The sequence below is a fragment of the Pezoporus occidentalis genome, unplaced genomic scaffold (assembly GCF_034315485.1).
Source record: "Pezoporus occidentalis ecotype Australia unplaced genomic scaffold, CSIRO_AGI_Poc_V1 ctg10, whole genome shotgun sequence".
NCBI classification, from domain to species: domain Eukaryota; kingdom Metazoa; phylum Chordata; class Aves; order Psittaciformes; family Psittacidae; genus Pezoporus; species Pezoporus occidentalis.
In genome coordinates this window covers 4,399,569-4,414,429 of record NW_026912779.1, presented here as the reverse complement: position 1 = coordinate 4,414,429, position 14,861 = coordinate 4,399,569, and the positions used below count along the sequence as shown (strand labels likewise).

Genomic DNA, 14,861 nt, shown 5'->3' with positions numbered 1-14,861 from the left:
CATATATTTTATTTTTTTTTTCCTTCTCTTTCGATTTCACATCCAAATGATAAAAGAATATCTCAGAGTGCCTTGTGGGATTTCTCTTTTCACTTGATGTGCAGCTATAAAGTGATTTGGACACAGATGTGCTGCAGATTGCTGTACTCTGACTGGCTATCACTCTAGACATACTAGTCTGTCTAATTTGAATTATTGAATACATTCATTAGCTATCCTAAAAACATCATTTAAAGGCAGCTGAGATGGAAAAATACTTTGCTGAGGTAACAGAGAAGCAGGGGAAAAGTTCTTTTACCTTTCTGCTAGATTTTTTGTGTTGCCAGGTATGGATTACAGAGGTATCTGCCAGATTTGTGGTGTATCTCTTCCCTTTTGGGGGGGGGGGGGGCATTTTTTATTTGTATTTAAAAGGTCAATGTCCCTCATTTTTCTCACAAACTGAGCTTTTCTGTATCTAGGACACACCAGGATTCTGTTATTCTAAAGCAGTAACATCAGCTGTTTTAATGTCAAAACTTTCTGCTACCATGAGTAACTCATTTACTGAGGTTTAGAATTCAATTTTGCGTTTCAGTCTAGAGCACATCTTAGTTAAATTGAAGCAGTTATTAGTCCCAGTAATGGGAGCACTTTTTGGTTTAGATCAGGCTGGAACTCGGTCCTCAAGGGATCATAAAAGAAAAATCCCTGGTTTAAGTGTCTCTATACTTGTAAGCTCCACAGATTGCTGAGCAGACCAAAACTGACAAGAATTCATTAGGAGAAGCTGGTGTAGCATTTCCCCCTCTCTCTAAGCATTTCTTTTGCCCTGGAAAAAGGGACATTTTCTGCTACAAAACAAACTCCAATCCCGACTCTCACAGTCTTCAGAAATTCCAGATTCTTGAGTTTACCCAATTCTGTTGAGTCATCACATCCAGTGAGGTTTTACTTTGCCTAGAAATGACCGGTTAGGCTTTCACAGGGTATTACTACCTCCTGGTAAGGATTAGCAGTCAATACTGCTGTTAGCCTTTGCTCTGTAGACACCTCCAAGATCTTTGTTGTTAAGACCAGCAGACAAGGCTTGAAGTCTAATCCTTTTATCAGGTGCTTGTCAAAGCCATTTTACACTTGACCATCTAGTGGAGAAGAAAAACATTGGTGTGAAAGTAGGAGGTTTTCCCTAGTTTAGGAGTTCATGAAGTTGCATGAAAATGAAAAACAAACCAATGTTTGTTGGTAGTCAAAGGGTGTCGGACCGTATGTGATCCTATACATCCTTTCCTTAATGTGGGTTGAAGAATTATTTCTGTCCCTTAGAACACCTCTAAAGTGAGAGTGTGAAGACCATGGAAGCCTGATTGGTAGCTGGAAGGACTGTGGACTCAATAGCAGATGCTGCCTTGAACAAATAGCCTTGCAGAGGGCAGAAATTAACCAGAAACATGCTGTATATGAGGACAGTGAAACTCCATCATGTGGAAGTAACTCGAGCATACTGACTAGTGTCTAGTCTTGACTTGTGTAGCGTGAACATGAGTCTATATAGACTTACAGTTTGTCTCAGTGTTGCTTAAACTGATGAGAAGCCTAATGAAGAATGTCTTTCTGCTAAGTTTGGATTTCTAAATCATCACAATTAGTTGCAGCCAGCGACAGGTCAGCTCACTTCAGGACATAAATACTGAAACAATCTGTAAAGATAACATCTTGAAACACACCATTTGCTTCTGTTGAAAGCTACCACTATTTTACGTGAGGCCTTCATGTCTATTTTTCATCCCAAATAATTAACTAAAAATACTCTTATACCAAGATTGTTGTCGTACCTCAGCTAGTACATTTTATCATAGAATCATGGCATGGTTTGGGTTGGAAGGGACCTTAAAGCTCACCGAATTACACACTCCTGCCACAGGCAGGGACACCTTCCACTAGAGCAGGTTGCTCCAAGCCCCATCCAACCTGGCCTTGAACACTGCCAGGGATGGGGCAGGCACAGCTTCTCAAGGCACCCTGTGCCAGCACCTCAGCACCTTCACAGGGAAGAACTTCTTCCTTATATGTAATCTGAATCTCCCCTCTGTCAGTCTAAAGCCATTCCCCCTTGTCCTGTTACTTTATGCTGTTGTAAAAAGCCCCTCTCCTTTATGTGCTGGGTGGCTACTTCCAGGTGTTGTGATGCAATGGTGGTTTTTAATGCCATATTAGATTCCTTTGAGGGATTTACATATTTTCTTATAAACTTGATCTTAAGGAATTCTCAGTGTCTTTTCTGTTTCATGGCTGTGAGACCAAAACTCATGATTCCAGGCTCAGTCTCTGAATTGCCACACTTCTGGTGTGCTTTCCAGGACTCATGTAACAGGCTTTTGTGAGGTTTTGATTTCTGGATGCTAAAAACTATAGTTCACTTGACAACAAATCTCTATTTTATTTAAGAAAACTAATAAAATTTCTCACATTATTCCTGCCGAAGTTTTCATGAGCAGAGTTCTCAACACCTTTTCTTGCTACTTGAAAACATACCACCTACTGGCTTCAAAGCTGGTTTAAAAATAACAGGAGTATCACGAGTTCAGGCATGACTTAGAGTTCAGCAGAAGATAAAAAAGAGAAGAAATGCTTAGCTAGAATATGAGCACATTGAATAATTCAAACTTGTATCACACTTAATCCATCCAAAATTGCTTGCCTCCAGCATCCCCTGGTACAGTTTTAAGCAGCTTACTCCTACATAGCTATTTGAAATATAGTCAAGAAACTTCATTTGAAAAATGAACTTTACATTAAACTTACATTTGATGTGTGAATATGAGACCTGGGTGTTTGGCATGGAGGGATAGGAAGGAGAAGAATGTGTGCTGTAACTTCCTACAAGTAGCCATGGCAATGTTGTGGTTTTACAGCCACACTTAATGATACCTTCAGTGCCCTTCTGCCCTCAGCCCATGTGCAAGATGCACACAAATATGTTACAGCCCCAGTAAAGAAAATTCCTGCTTTATATTGCCCAGCGAATGGATGTTACGAGCACTAAAAAGAAAAGCTTTTTTTTTCAAACCCTTTCAGTTTAGTACTTCTAGAGAATAGATTTCTTGTTCCAGCAAATAGCTAGCAGATTGATAGGGTGATACAATTCATTCCCCCTCTTCAGTTAGCTTAATTCAGTATGAAGTATGCCATTTATTTCTTATGATGTGTTTTGTTATAGATGAAAGAATATAGTAGTGAAGGTAAAGAGTTTTAATATTCTAATGGGAATTAATAGCTTGACAGTTTAGCCCCTTAATACATTAGAAGTGAGGTTGTAGAATGCCCTACACTTCATCTAAATGCAGCTGTTTGGATAGATGTCTCATCTTTATGCAAGAATTGCATTAAAAGTACCTAGGTTGGGTCTGTTCTGTAATTCTCAGGCTGGTGTGCAGCCAGACTATCCCCTTGCAGTATTCCTGTTGAAGAAATTGGTGATCTGAAGCAGGGGGTGGGATTGAGGAATAATCTGTTCGTTCAGCCACTGAAAGCTACTGCTGTGATACTATTCTAAGTGTATACTTGTGTGCTTATAAATATGTCTTAACAAAGGTAAAATGGTGAACTGGAAAAGTACGTTTAGGAGTGTGAAAATGGAGCAAAGCTTCAGCTTCTGTCTTCCTCTAAATTAGGATTTGGTTTTTCTGTTAGTTGACTGTAACATTTGTTAAAGGTCAGTTGTTTTTATTCTATAAACATGGGTTTATTGCTTCAGTTAATTTTACTCTTTTTCTTTTTAAACAGGATATTTCTGCTCAAGAAAGCAATATATTAGGGGCGTTCTGTGATATGAATGTAAGTTGTCCATTTCTAAGTAGGTTCACATTCCCTAGACACTTCTGTAGCCATGTTCGCTCCTCCTCATAGATTTGTGTTGTACTAATGTAGCTTTTGAACTTCCTCTGTGTCTGATCTGGTATTAATTGTTTAAATTCTTCTTTTTTTCCTCTTTCTAGGATGTAGAAGTACCATTGCACTTGCTTCGTTACGTTTGTCTGTTTTGTGGCAAAAACGGCCTTTCCCTCATGAAGGATTGTTTTGAATATGGAACCCCGGAGACACTGCCGTTTCTTATAGCACATGCATTTATTACAGTGGTATCTAATGTAAGTATTGTCTTTAAACTGGTTAACCTTAAACAACAAAAAGTGAAAGGACTGAAGTCTGACAGAATTCTGTAGGATCAGGGAGGGCGAAAACCACTGGATTTTCCATGTTAGGAGAGTGAAGTTTGCTGGACCACCGAGCACTTTGTCATCTAAACTCTGTATATCTCCTACACTTAGATACGAAGATTATAACAGCCTAAGAAAATACGTACAAGAACATTGTCAGAGGTCATTTCTGTCCTGGAAATTGTGTCATGGAAATGTTTTAAGGTTTCTCATGTTATATTAACTTCTTACCTGTTTTCTGTGTGGCACAAAGGAAATGCCTATGGATTTCTTTTCTTCTCAGTTTTCTGTGATTTTACATCATTTCACATGTTTGCAGCACAGAGGTAACTATCTTTTATTTTCACTTGGCTTTAGAATACATATCCTTCATCACTTCTGCACTTTGAAATACTGGTGATTTTGGACTAGCAGAATTGTGAATTGATTTTAGTGGAGATTTGAAGGATATTGGTCCTGCAAATACAAACCAGTCTTTGAAGGACATATGAAGACTTAGTTTAACGTGAGAATGTGAAGTCATTGACCTGTCTTGTAGGTGTTACATATGGCCAGAAAGAAGAACAACAGTTTGTTACACCTTGTAGGGAGTGAGTTTAACAAAATTTTGACATTGGTTGCAATTTTCAATACTTAAAATCAGATTCTTCCTTCCACACATCTTCCCTCCTTCCTTGTTCTAAATAAGTGTTGTAATACGTTTGCATGGAGGGAACCAGTGACTGAACTAAAGCTAGTGCTGGTGTTGTGTATCACTCACTCCTGATCCTTGTAGCATAATGATACTTATCTTGTAGGTTAGAGAACAAATGAGTAAGGCCATGGGATGCTCCCTTCCTGTAAGCTTGCACAGGAGCACTGTTGCAGGACCTCTGCATGTTAAATAGCAGAGCTGTGTATGTACCTTCTGGCTCTTTCTGTATGATGCGATGAGCTTTCAAGTGATGATCTGATGAGCTCTTCATCTCTAGCTGTTGTCAGTGCATCATAGAGTCTTCATCAAACCATCTGCTGAAAATGTGTAGTCTTGTAGGTTATTCTGGTATAGATTTTAGTCATGGAATCAAATGTTTTTGCATGCTGGATTTTTGGTTTCGTTTTTTGTGAGGATGGGCAGAACTGTCTGAACAATGAGCGGCAGCTCCCTGTCACACCAGCATTTATTTTCAACAAGCATTCTGACTGCAAATCCCATTTCTTAGCTATCCCATAGATATCCCAAATCCTAGATATCCCATACCAGTGCGTGGTTACAAACTGCATCTGCTTTTCTTCTTTGTCCCTTTTTCAAGTCTTTATTTTTCTCCACATAGATTACTTTCTTTATTCACAGTGATGTGTTCTAACCCAGAATACTTCTCGGTAAAGTTTCTCCTTCCATATAATTACTTAGCAACTTTGCATTTATCTTTTGTTCTAGCAGGTAATACATTTAGCTGTCTCTTGCAGCTATTTGAGATGAATGCAGTGCTTAATCCTGCCAGATAAAATTAAATTCAACCCAAGCCTTAGCCAGTAGAAATCCTGTTTCTTCAGCCTCTTCCAGCATTAGATCTTTTACCGTTCAACTAGAATCTTTCTTTTGAGCTCTGCCTGCTTTGCTGGCAAATCCATGTGGGTTAGAGGAAAACTGGTTTAAAAAAATTCCCATCTTTAGATTTTTCCTGTCAGTTCACTACAGAATAAGGAAATGTTTTATTTGTTATGTGCTTTACTCATCCACTTCCTGCAGTTTGGTGTCACTCAGTGAACTTGTTAGCAGAGCTTCTGGCATTCAAATGCAACATGTTCATTGATTCCAAACGAGGCAGCTAATTTGTTTTGACTAAATGCATTTTACCTTGCTGATATTAAAAAAGAAAGAGTTTTCTCTCTCTCTACAATGGTGCATAAGCTTCTGATGTTGATGTAATACTTCTCTTTCCCTGTTTCTTTTTATATCATCTCATTCATACAACTTAGGTGAATATAAATAATGAATAAATGTTTTTGATTGCTTGTGAAATGATACATGAGACTCCACTAAAACAAAGCCCTGTATTTTTTTGTAGAGAAATATATTGGTGATCACAGTAAGAGCTCTGCAAGCCTGACTTGGGTTTACCCCAGTACATTTGAGTTGTTGAGATTTCTACATAGTGTGAGGTTTATGGATGACCCTGTCAGGAACAGCTCTGTGAACTGCTCTGCAGTGTCAACTCTTAACTGGTTCACAGTGTGTTAAGCCAGAACCGTAGTGTATAGTAACTCTTAAGTACATTTTCAGTTATACTAACTCTTGGGAATGGCAGTTAAGTAGCCATTATTGTAATGAATCCTAGAAATATCCGTGCTGGAATGTAAAGACTGTGAAATGAATGATTTGTTTAACCACTACCTTAAATGTTCCAAAAATATTTTCAGAAAGGTTTTAGTGTGGCTGAACCAATCCATTTCTCATTAGAAAATTAAGCTTAGAAGTAAGCCTCAGGAAGCAGAGTAGACGAAGAAGCTGGAAATAGTCAATTGAAGTCAAAGAAATCATTTGCTATTAACCAGTAACATTTAACTTCAGTGGTGTGGAAAGCATCTGCTCTGTTTCTTCCACAAAGGAAGGTGAATATCTCATTAAGTACACTCTACAGGTGCGTGTAAGGGAAGACCGTTGTCACAAATCAGTAAAGCCTATGGGGAGCTCAGCCACTTGCATGTGATTACTGGTGTCTCCTTTGTATAGAGGACATTACAGTTATTGAAAAGGTGTTTCCTTGAACTTTTTTATCCAGCAGATCTCATTTGGGTAAATGTCTTTGTCAGACAAACTTAACGTTTGTAGTAATAAAGCCAACAAATGTAATACAATGCAGTTTACTTCACACAGGGAGTGTGTGAAGTTGGCACACACTTGTTTTTCTCGAGCTCAAGGCTCTGCAAGATGCTTTCTTAGCAGCCTGTATGGTGGTAGGACTGCCTGTTCCTTCTTAGGGTATCTCTTTGCTGTATTTTTTAGTTATATACATAGATCCTCCTTTCTTTCCCCGTTTCTTATTCTGCAATATTTACTCAGCCTAACTACCTCTTGTTCTGTTGGTCTTCTTAAAAGCAGATGCAGAGAAATCAGTGACCTACAGCTTGTTCTGTGGAGGGTTTAAACCTCAATGAAAACCTGTCATTACTTCATTCCATACCATTTCAGTTTTGTGGATGCTGTGGAGGAATAACCGCCCTCTCAGCGGAGATGAATGAATTGAAATAATGCTGATGGTTTCCAGAATGTTGGTTTCATTTTACTCTATGAGGCTTCAAAACTTAAGTCAGAAATAAAACCTGTTGAGAAATGCTCTCCCTTGTAGAAATTAAATACCTATGATAAAGAGCACATCATACAAAACCCCAAAAACTCTGAAGCTTGAGACCAGAACAGATGCAGGAAATACTTTGTCTGAAGAGCAGGGAGAGGCAAAATGAAAGTATGAGAAAGGTGTGGATTTTTAATGTAATACTAATTATGTTATTTTAATATGTTTTTATATGCTATTTTGTCATTTTATTTAAATAATCTAGTGTATTTAGATTCATGGTGAAAATTACATTTTCATTTATAACGTGTGAAATTATCCATTAATTCAATTCAGAGGATGAAGGTTGTATTATTAAATACAAGGATACAAGTGAACAAAATGGCTTTAGAAGTTTGAATTAATACAAAATGAAAAATTACTATGAACCATGAAAGCTATACAAAAAAAGATTATAAACCCATTTCCTCCTTTTATTTCACAGAGAAATGTATTTGCTTTTGTGCTTCATAAAAAGAGCACACCGTGTTAAAAATCAGATCGTGTAAATACAATGGTATCTTTGTCATCCTTGCAGTTCATTGTCAAAATGTTACTTGATTCCTCTTTCCAGAAGCATCTTCTAGTTGCACCTTCTCTCTTTGGGGTGTTAGCACTTTTTTCTCCTCGACACTGCCAATTGGATCAGAAGCTTATTCCAAATGTGTTCTATTTTGCAATGTGAAGATTTGGCTGGTTTCTTTTCAAAGCACTGAAATTGAGTGAGAATTTAGTCCTTGGCCAGGGTTTATTGCATCAGTTGCAAAGATTAAGCCATCCTTTTAAGAATAAACACAGCGATGTAAATTACCGTGACCGCTTTGAGTGACTGAGGGCGTTAGGTAGTCACCCGACTTGTGTGCACATGATTAAACTTATGTGGGTAGTAGTAACAGCTGCTAATGTTTCATCCACACTAGATCCCTTACCTGGCAAGTAGTAGTCTTTCTGTAACAGGTTTAACAGGCTCAGCATTCCTTTTTGAAATGCAGATGGAACTTGTAACTGCCTAAGTAGTTTGGTTGGTTGTCTTTTCCTCACAGCGGTGCTAAATAGCTGGTTCAGGGCTTTTTTTTCTCTGCATAACATTTTCTTCTTGCATACAGTTTTGCAAAGGTGGTAAAAGGCAGACTGGTAAATATGAGAATGCAAATGTGGTAGTGAAAATGCTGTGCTTAACCACTGGTTACAAAACATTATTTTATAGGGTATAGAAGGACTAAGAAGCAAAACATCCACACAAGTCAAATAATTTTACTTGATTTAGGAGAGATGTGCAAGGAACAGAAAGAGTGGAATCATTTTCTTGTAGGCTTTAAAAGCAAAAGGAAAAAGAAACCCCATGAGGCTGAGTAGCAGCTTTTCCTACTGAGGAAACTGCAGAAAATATGAAAATGAGACATCTGGGTGGTATGATTCTATTTATACAAAGTTTATGTTTTCCGATTGACTAGAAGGAAAGATGCAACTCCTGTTGATAAGTCACAGAAGCATTTCTCAGATAGCAGTTTTGAAAGTTAAGAAGTGGAAAGAATTGAGGTTGAATGAGAAACAACAACAATGCCTTTTTTCAAGTGGGGTTGCACGTGCAAATGTACCATTCTCATTAAATGTCATTAATGAATTTTCTATCTATTTATGTTTTTGCATTATAGATCAGAATATGGCTACACATCCCTGCTGTCATGCAGCACATTATACCCTTTAGGACTTATGTTATCAGGTAACTTTTTACTTTTAAGTATTTTTCTTGTGGCACTGTTTGACAGCACCTATGAATAATTTCAGCTGATACACTTTTAATTGTTCAAGTTGTTGCTCTGACTGTACCATTTCAACAAGGAGAGTGAAGGTAATGTTGAGAGGTAGTTTGGGCAGCTCCTTGCATCTATCTGATTTCAGTATCAATCAGATCAATCTTGTTAATAGCATTTTCAGTGTGACATCCAGCCCCATCCTGACATGTTGTGTCAGGTTCGATTGTAATACAGTTTCACTCACTGCAGTATCTTCATAAAACTTTACATTTGCAATGGGACAATGTAAGTAGAAGGGCAATATGTAGTCACTGAGATTTCATATACTGAGTTTTAACATTTCTTCACATTTTGATGTTCTGTATTTCCAGCTGGCAGGAACTGAAGTGTGATCAAAAGTCTACTCGCACTTTTATGTATCTAAATATATCCAGTCCCAAAGATCTTTATATCAAGCTGCCTATCATGAAAAATACTTTAAAATGAAAGTATTTGTAAAGATAACTTCATTATATGAGCTATGTATTTTTATTGAGTTTCTCAGGACAACAGAAGAAATCCAGTGAGCTGCTGATGAAATGATCTTGTGTATGTGTATCTATCTGCTTGGAGGTGGAGGGATGTGATCACACCTAATTCCCCTTCTGGTGGCCCAGTGTTAAACAGCTGGTGCAGACAACCTAAAAGGCCAGTGCTCTTGCATGGGCCCACAGCTCCTCCAGGGCTCTGGATTTCCTATAACTGTAATGTTAGAAATGTGCTTATATTGGTTGTAGCTGACTTCCCTAATAGCAGTAAGTGTGCCTTTATTGTCTTAACTCTACCCTTATAAAATCAGACTTTTAACAAAAGTAATTACATTGGCAACAAAGAAGTGCACGGAACAATGAGGCTCAAGAACTGTTTCATATTATAAAATGCTATGGTTTTAATTGTAAAGAATTTTGATTGTAAAAATTTAAGTACTGGTTTGGCTGTCAGTCTGTCTTGCGATGATATGGCCTCTACTAAATGATACCAGCAGAGAGAAGAGTATTCTGATCTTTCATTAAAACATATCACTCTTGAGTTACAGGCCAGCCAAGTGCACTCCTTTAATGCAGATGTGTTATCTTTGAAATCTTATAAAGGTAATTATTAATCATGGAGCAGCCTAGGAAAGACAGGCAGAGAGAGGATCTTCAAGTTCTTGTCTCCGTACATATTCTGTTAATGGTTGTTCCTGTACCTGGGAATTTGGGTCATGAGCCTTACCTGTCTTTTTGCAGTGTATGGAAATTAAAGAGCATTGAAGGATCAACAATTAGAGATAGGCTGATAAGAAGGAACTTGAGTGAGACAGAATAACACAGCCTGCAGTCTTTGCTGTTAATCCTCACTTGCTTGTCAAACTCTAATTCTTGTCAAACTGTAATTCTTAAAGCATTTTCTATTGTATAACTGTAGATGTGCTTACAGTCACTGGAATGAATAGATATTTTTGCCTGTGTTCTCATCTCTTCCTCTTTACCCATAGAATATTTGCATCTGATTTGAAATGCAATTTGTCAGCAGCCTGATGCCTGTTCTTAGCATTTACAATACATTCATGTCAGTCTGAACAGTAATATTGCTACAGGGTACATCTGTGGAAAACTCTAGCAGTTCAGAGAAGGAAGGGAATGATCTCCCAGTTTCCATTTTTCACAACTGGATCCTGATGGGAGATCTGGGTTTTCTCAGCATCATGAAATCCAAAGCTTTTTTGTGAAGATGCACGTACAGAATGAGACATGAGGAGGCCATATAACAGAAATCATCTCTAGTGCTATACCTATATATGGGACAGAAGTTAACACAGATGCCTTCGGTGAAAGATGACTTCCTTGATGTATGCAGCTCACCCCACGTGGTTGTCAAGCTTACAGATCTCGTCTTAGCAGCTTGGGTCTCTAGGTCTCCATCTGCTTTTTACTTTAGTAAAAAGAAAAAGGCAAACCTGATCCTGGGCACACAGCACAGCACCTTTGAGACAAATCCTGCCATTGCTTCTGCTGCCTGGGGACGGGTTTAGTCTAGAATGAGCTCTCGGTGCTCTAACTGACTCTTAGTCCAAATTGCTGCTCGTGTAGATGCCTTGCAAGAACTGATCAGCCTAAGCAGAAAGAGAGATCACCTGACTGACATCTTAGCAGCATCTTTTGTCAGATGAGGTCATCCTTTATGTTCCTGTTCTGTGGTTATTTTTACTAGGAGTGGATGAAATGAAGAGCAGAGTGTGTATTTGGGTAGAACAGGCCACTGCTGGAATTTGCAAAGATTATGGACACAATCCTGCCATTATTGCAGCTGCTAAGAAAAGTAGCAATAAGAAAAGACCAATACATGATATTTTCTGCCTGGGGAATGCAGCATTAGCATTCAGATCTTGCCTCTGAAGGGCCTATGTTTTTACGCAGTTTAGGAAAGAAATAAAGGACTGAATTAAAAATTGCACCTTTTAATAAGGAAACAAAGTGGGTTTGACCCCTCCTCAAGCTTTTTTTGATCCTCATACCTTAGAATTCTGCATTTCAAATTGCAACATTCTCATGAAAAAAAAGAAGAGACTGATTGACAGTGTGACTCGAAAGTAAGTCCTAACTTCCTGCAGTTATAAATGAGGGCAAGTTGTTGATGGTGCCTCTTTGTAGAGACGTTGGTTCCATCTGACATCCACCTCAAGATCTGAGATGAGCGATGCTCTGCATGGTTCCACATACTGAATGCCTCAAGAGAGCAGTAGCTGTAAACAGCAGTGTTTTGGGGGCAGTGTTTCTTCAGTGGCAGGACTGTTGATTGAAAGTGTCATGGGTAGTTCTGTCCTTTAGAAAGAAGAAGACTAGCAATGAAGCCCAGTTTTATGAGAAGAGATAAAATTGTATGTCTGATACTGTAAGTGCCTCTATAAACCATCAGTAGTGCTGGATAGGATGAAGGAAAAGACCTAAAATTCTTCTTTCTTTGACAGCACCATTGGTATCGCATACTTAATGTTCCTCCGGTAAAATCCGAGAGCTGTGTAGCATTAGCACTGACCAGTATCATAGTCCTAACCCTTTCTTTTCCCATCCCTTTTTCCTTTCTCCTGCTTCAGGATGGAGCTTGAGAGATTTTTCAGGAAGGATTCATGTCTCTGCCCCAGTTAGCTCTGCTCAAGCACATGGAGAGGAAATTGCAGTGGCAGTTGCTCCTGTGTTAGCCATGTAGTCTCAGCACAGGGCACGACCATAGCGCTGGTATATGCAGAGGAAGTGGAAGCTCCAGACTGTTAATCCATGATGCTTCCTGTGGGATACGGAGAGAGAGAACGCAGCTGGAAGAATTCAAATTACTCTTCTGTTTAAAAATACTTTTCTTAAGAATTTGGGATTTGTGGGAGTGCCCAAGACCACTCCTTCCTACTAAATATTGTGAAAAACTCTTGTAATAAGCCTTGAAGTTTTCAATTGCAAAAAATACTGAGCTCCTCCAAAACCCCGAACATTTATGCTGTAGATACAGTCAGGAGAGAATGGCCAAGAGCTTAAGTGAATTCTTCCTATCACTGAGGAGCTCTGACTCATTCTGCTAGATATCCCTTTTGCAGCTGTGCTCCAGAGGAGTCATATTAAGGGGAAAATGATTATTTCACGCTTGAGTAGCTGAAGTCCTGGAGCATAAGATGTGATTGTGAGCATTACATTAATGTGGAACTGCATGTTTAAAAGTGAACTCTCTCTGTCCCTAAATACAGCAACTTAAATAGCTTCAGTAGACTAAACCTGAGTTTTAAAGAAGATAATATATATGTGTTGGTTAAATGTAGATAATATATACTCACTGATTATTCCAAGTATGCTAAGCTGGCAGGACATGTCCTGTACAGATACAGGCTATCCTTTAAGTATATTATAAAAAGAGGCGCCTTTCTTTCCAAGAGTCTCATTTAGGCAAAAATTGTTCATTCATTCTTTTAAGACTTTAATGTTCATCAGAATCAAAAAGATAAAAATTTAGGGATTAAAAAAAATAATGCAGGACAGAATGGAAGCTATTATTAAGCCATTATATGAGTCAGTCACATTCACATTTATGTTCTATATACAGTTCTGATCGTTCCATGTCACAGAGGTAGTAACAGAACTACATAGGTTGATAGTATGTGAACGCAATACATTGATAGGAGGAGGGACATAGGCTAGGACTCTTTTCTTTTTGACAGGGAGATGGCTATTACAGGAGTGAAGACAATAAATAGGGAATGATAATTCACAGGTTTTCAAAACCAAGATGTGGAGAACGTGCAAGACAACTGCCAGGTTGCAGACTTGGGAAACATGAAGGGAGTTTGTTTTTCATGCAAGCATAAAGGTGAAACTAAGAGGCTTAGGTTAATGAGAGACCATAAAGTATAGAGATAAATGAATTTACAGTACTAGGTAGGTTCATCCATTATTATATATATGGGATAAGTCTTTCATCTGCTTTTAGATTGGCTGTTTTGGGCTAAATACACCTTTTACCTTGCTCCAGTACCACTGTTTTTCTAAGGCAACATGGCAGATGTAGTTAGTCACTATAAAGAAAGATGAGTGTTAATTGCCCATGCTAGCAAAAGATGTCTTTTTTTGTTTAATAATAGCATTCTGCTGGTAAAAGCGTAAAGTAGACCCAGTGTACTGATACAGATGGGTTTAGGCCACTGTATCCTTCCCCATCAAAAATGAGGTTTGGCCTACTCTGACAGTTTCTATAGTTTTAATCCTGGTAGTAAAGATATGATCGTATGTGATTTGTGACCAGTGTAATAATGCAAATAGATTTTCTTGTGTAGATGCAGTTGCACTTGTAAAGACAAGTATAAAATCTTATACACTGATACAGGGCCTGGCTAAAATAACCAGTTTCAATTAAAAAAACCTAGCATGCAGGTTAATGAATTAAAAGTGCTCTCTGTAGCTTTCTTTAGGGCCTTGGCAAAACAGGTTAACGCTGTTCAAGTACTTCTGTAGCTGTGAAAATGCATCTACATGGTAGTTTCAGTTATTATAAAGTAGTGTTTTTTTTAAACACCGTCTCTTAATGATATAATACAACAAACATGACACAAGTCTGATTCAGGCTTGGAATAAATGTAAATGGGCTGAAAGAACCCTAAAAATGTGGTTGTAATACGAAGTTATGAAAGAAAGTTGGTTTATACTGAGAGGGTTGCATTGAAATAAGAAAGCTTTTGTTATATGCACTAGGGCAGTGTAGTTGCTTCACCAAACTTTGTAGTGGGAGGAAGATTTCAGATGCAGGTCCTGTTGCAGAAATCTAGTGAAACCACAAAAGCACCCTTGTTTCTGTATGTGTAGATATGTCCATTCCCACCAGGCTGTTGCGTACAATCACTCTTTATCTGCCCTATGTAGGATGAGAAAACTCATATCATTTATTTGAACAGCTTTCAGATCTTTAGCAATCCTTCACGAAACAGAGTGTTCCCTTCTTGTTGCTACTTTTGTTTAGAAATCAGAGCACAGAAGCATGGCATTTTCTTGCCATCGTCTTGTTTCTTGTGCTCCACCTGAGAAGACAAATTTCAC

At 38.3% G+C, this 14,861-nt stretch overlaps 1 protein-coding gene across 9 annotated transcripts in view; it reads left to right on the top strand.

Moving 5' to 3' along the window:
- Positions 1-14,861, top strand: part of USP34 (ubiquitin specific peptidase 34) — a 137,039-nt gene that overhangs the window by 26,198 nt on the left and 95,980 nt on the right. For 8 of the 9 annotated variants that reach the window (XM_062609994.1, XM_062609982.1, XM_062609972.1 and 5 more), the window contains 3 exons: positions 3,766-3,816; positions 3,978-4,127; positions 9,169-9,236. In XM_062609994.1, coding sequence (XP_062465978.1) covers positions 3,766-3,816; positions 3,978-4,127; positions 9,169-9,236 — 269 coding nt within the window. Of the gene's footprint in view, positions 1-3,765; positions 3,817-3,977; positions 4,128-9,168; positions 9,237-14,861 lie in introns of those variants that run through there. The other variant, XM_062610020.1, reaches the window with a different exon arrangement.